Source organism: Triticum dicoccoides, chromosome 3B (genome assembly GCF_002162155.2).
Source record: "Triticum dicoccoides isolate Atlit2015 ecotype Zavitan chromosome 3B, WEW_v2.0, whole genome shotgun sequence".
NCBI lineage: Eukaryota > Viridiplantae > Streptophyta > Magnoliopsida > Poales > Poaceae > Triticum > Triticum dicoccoides.
Genome location: NC_041385.1, coordinates 800,873,095 through 800,876,524, shown reverse-complemented (window position 1 = coordinate 800,876,524; position 3,430 = coordinate 800,873,095). Strand labels below are relative to the sequence as shown.

General features: G+C 41.1%; 1 protein-coding gene across 1 annotated transcript; it reads left to right on the top strand.

Moving 5' to 3' along the window:
* Positions 1-210: 210 nt before the first annotated feature.
* On the top strand, positions 211-2,980 carry LOC119282331 (B3 domain-containing protein Os03g0619600-like; the record flags this gene model as incomplete). Its single annotated transcript, XM_037562595.1, has 7 exons — positions 211-271; positions 692-780; positions 889-1,270; positions 1,351-1,544; positions 1,861-2,224; positions 2,325-2,560; positions 2,675-2,980. Coding segments are annotated over 7 exons (1,632 nt in total), but the record flags the coding sequence as incomplete, so codon positions are not given.
* Between the last annotated feature and the right edge of the window lie 450 nt (positions 2,981-3,430).

Genomic DNA, 3,430 nt, shown 5'->3' with positions numbered 1-3,430 from the left:
TACCTAGGAATTTCATAAAACTGAATGTTCTGTGATTGTTAACCATTATGTTTTTTTTCTATTTTTAAGAGATATCACTGATTTGATTTAGATCGCATTTTATCCCCTAGTGAAATCGTAAAAAATGGAGCCCAGTGATCAATAGATCCAGTATGAAAGTTATTGCCCCTATGACCGATATGCATTTTTTGCAAACTTTCTCATGTTCATCTTTGTTCGTCTTGTACAGCAGGGAGCAGAGGAGACAAGGTGGAAGCGCCAGGCGACGCAGGTCACTCTGGCGAGCTGGTAACTCACTTCTCTAAAGTGCCATGTCTAGCATGTTTTGCACTATCCAATTCATGCTGCTGCCCAAAACAAGCATGGAATGTATATATGCTGTCAAAATTGAGCTCTGATGCATAGCATCCACAGTAGTATTTTAGATGCTTGAAACATTAAGTTGCGTATATTTTTTCTCGAATACACATCGCATGCGTATCATATATTAGAGAAGAAGCAAGGGTGAAAGAACCATCCACCTAAGAGTGTTGCAAGCTGTTTACACACCATCCACCTCCACCTAGACCACACTTGCAACTACGTGCTAGAATAATTCCAAAGATCCGGAGAGGGCATCATACCGATCTTGAATGATTTTAGGGAATCATTAGTTATGCAAACACATGATATATGCTGGTTAGTTTTACAGGAATATCCAAGATGAGTAATCCATGTGAATGCTGCCAGATCAAGCTTAAGTTTCTAAGGCAGATCAATGGCAACTTCATGCACAGCCTGGTTAGTTATTTCTTTCTTTCCTAATTTCTTAATTCAGTGGGCTATCTGATGTTTAGTGTTTTTTTGCTGCCTCAAACATTTTTTGCACCATTCCTTCTCTTGTTACAGGTCATACCAGAGTGGTTTGTGAACCAATTTGGAGGAAAGATGTGGGGAACAGTCAGACTAGAAACCTCTGATGGTAACATGTATGATGTTGGAGTCACTGAGAGTATGAACAGAACAATCTTGAAGTATGGATGGGCAGCATTCGTTGATACCAATCGAATAGAAGAGAACTATTCATTGATGTTTCGATACCTTGGAAATGCCCGCTTTGAGGTTACAATATTTGATTCCAATGGTAAAGAGAAAACCTGGTGCTGTTCTCGCACATTTGATGTTGATAATTCTAGTAGCCGTGGTGGTACTACTCAGTCTTCAGCAAGCGAAGGATCAGATTCGGATGGAAGACAGAAGGAAAGATCTTATTCTTCTGAAGAATCCTCAGGTTAAGATGTTAAATTGTGTACTCAGATTTTTCAGTACCCTCCACCACACCTTCTCTTACTGTTGAATTGTTTTTTACAGCAGAAGACAATCTGTCTATAGACAATCCAGTGGAGTCCGACGATGTTAGGAATTATTATGTCATATCAGGGCAGTGCGATCTTACAGAAGCACAGGAATTGAAATTACATGCATTTGTACAGAAGATTGGACCGGAAATTCCTATGCTTGTTGTACTGATGAAGAAGAGTAATGTGAAACGCAATGGTGATCTGGTACGCTAGATTTACTATACACGTTTTGTATGAACTGCTCTCCTCTGTCTGTAGCTACTTACAGTTTCTTGGTATGATGCTATTTAGGAAAGTCAGTGTTCAGGTTCTAACTATCAAAAACCTCTGAAGGATATGCTTGGACAAAATGCATATACATTACTAAATCTACGTTATTATTTCCTTATCAATTGAATCCATGTGTGTTAGAGCAATTTAGCCTCTGTCATAGTCTTAACATCATAATTATTTAGTACTCAGCTATCATATAAAACAGCACAACTGTATCACTAATACTTTATACCTATTTTTCCACTAGGTAATACGTAAGGATTATGCACACAGGTACTTGCCATGCAAAGATACAAATATCATACTCCAGGTGCCTAGGAAGAACAAGGTTTGGGAGTGCAAGTTCCATATCAGGCCATCTGGCTTGACTGATGCTGGTCGGCGCAACCTTTCTTTGGGCGACTTTGCTGGTGAAAATCTCGTTAAGGAGGGCGATATCTGCCTCTTTGAACCAATGACAAATGCTAAGCACAGAAGATTCACAATGACAGTCCACATCCTTGGCAAATTGAGTATTGGTCATTCCCCTGGAAGAACAACTGACATTGGCTCTAATCATGGAAGGAGAATCACCAAGATGGGTGGTGTTAAGACCAAACCACCTATCAATGGTATGCCAACACACCACTAAGATGTTGCCACTTCTAGGATGCATGTGTCAAACTTCAGTTCATGTTATAATATGTTTGATTCATGTGAAAATTTGTACAGGTGAGGAGTACTCTTCACAACATGAAGAGTATGATGTATCTAACAATTCTGAAGAAGGTTCTGAGCCTCCCTTCATGTTGCCTGACAGATCTTGTCTAACACCAGCACAGGAGAACAAAGTGCTGGTGAAAATTAAGGACATTGGGTCAGACTCAGAATTGCCCTTTTATGTTGCTATCATGGGCAAGATCAATGTATGTCGGGATAGCAGCCATTATATTAACCCTCCCATCCTAGTAAGTTCCTCGATTCCATTCGTATCATTTGATGAGATAAATAGGAAAAAAGATCGCAAGTATTGCATCTGTGGTGCCATTCTAATGTTTTGCCCGTGTTATGTATGTAACCAGAACTTTGGATTTCGGTATGCGGCTAGGTATCTTGGCGAGAAGTTCGCTGCTGGCCATCATGGTGGCAAGTGTAATGCAATCAACTTAGTACTTCAGCGGGAGGGGAAGAGCAGATCATGGTCTACCAAGTTGCGATATACGCATATCAAGCGAGCCTCGAGCCAGCAGATGAGGGTTATCAAAGGATGGCCGTCTTTCGCGCGCGACAACCGCCTGCGGGAGGGGGACCTCTGCCTCTTCCAGCTGATGGAGAACAAGGCGCAGTTGACGATGATGGTCTACATCATTCGCCGTGAGAAATATTAGCCCAAAGCATGTCCTGCATGCTTGCTGCTCTAATGATTTTGAACTTTGGGACTGGAAAACTATGTGTGGTAGTGTGTCATTAGACGTTATCTGCAAAATGGGGAGCCGTAGGTAAAGAAACTTATATGTTCATCATTAGACGTTATCCTATTGGTGTATTAGTTCTGTGAGAACTTTGTTAAGTTGAGAGTAATTTGGATGGGTCATGTTTGAACAACCTGTGATGTGTTGCTAATTGTTGATGTTTTTGCATGTGGGTTCCCTCCCGCAGCATACGAGACAGTGCGGTGGGGTGAAACCGGGAATGAGAGCATCTTAAGATCCCAGAAAAATGGTCAAACCCGTAAATTTACTGTTTTGGTCCAAAAAGACGCGCCGAATAGACCCTCTAAAACGTGATAAACCAAATGATATTTTTCAGGTCCCAGGTATTATCACCTACACACGACA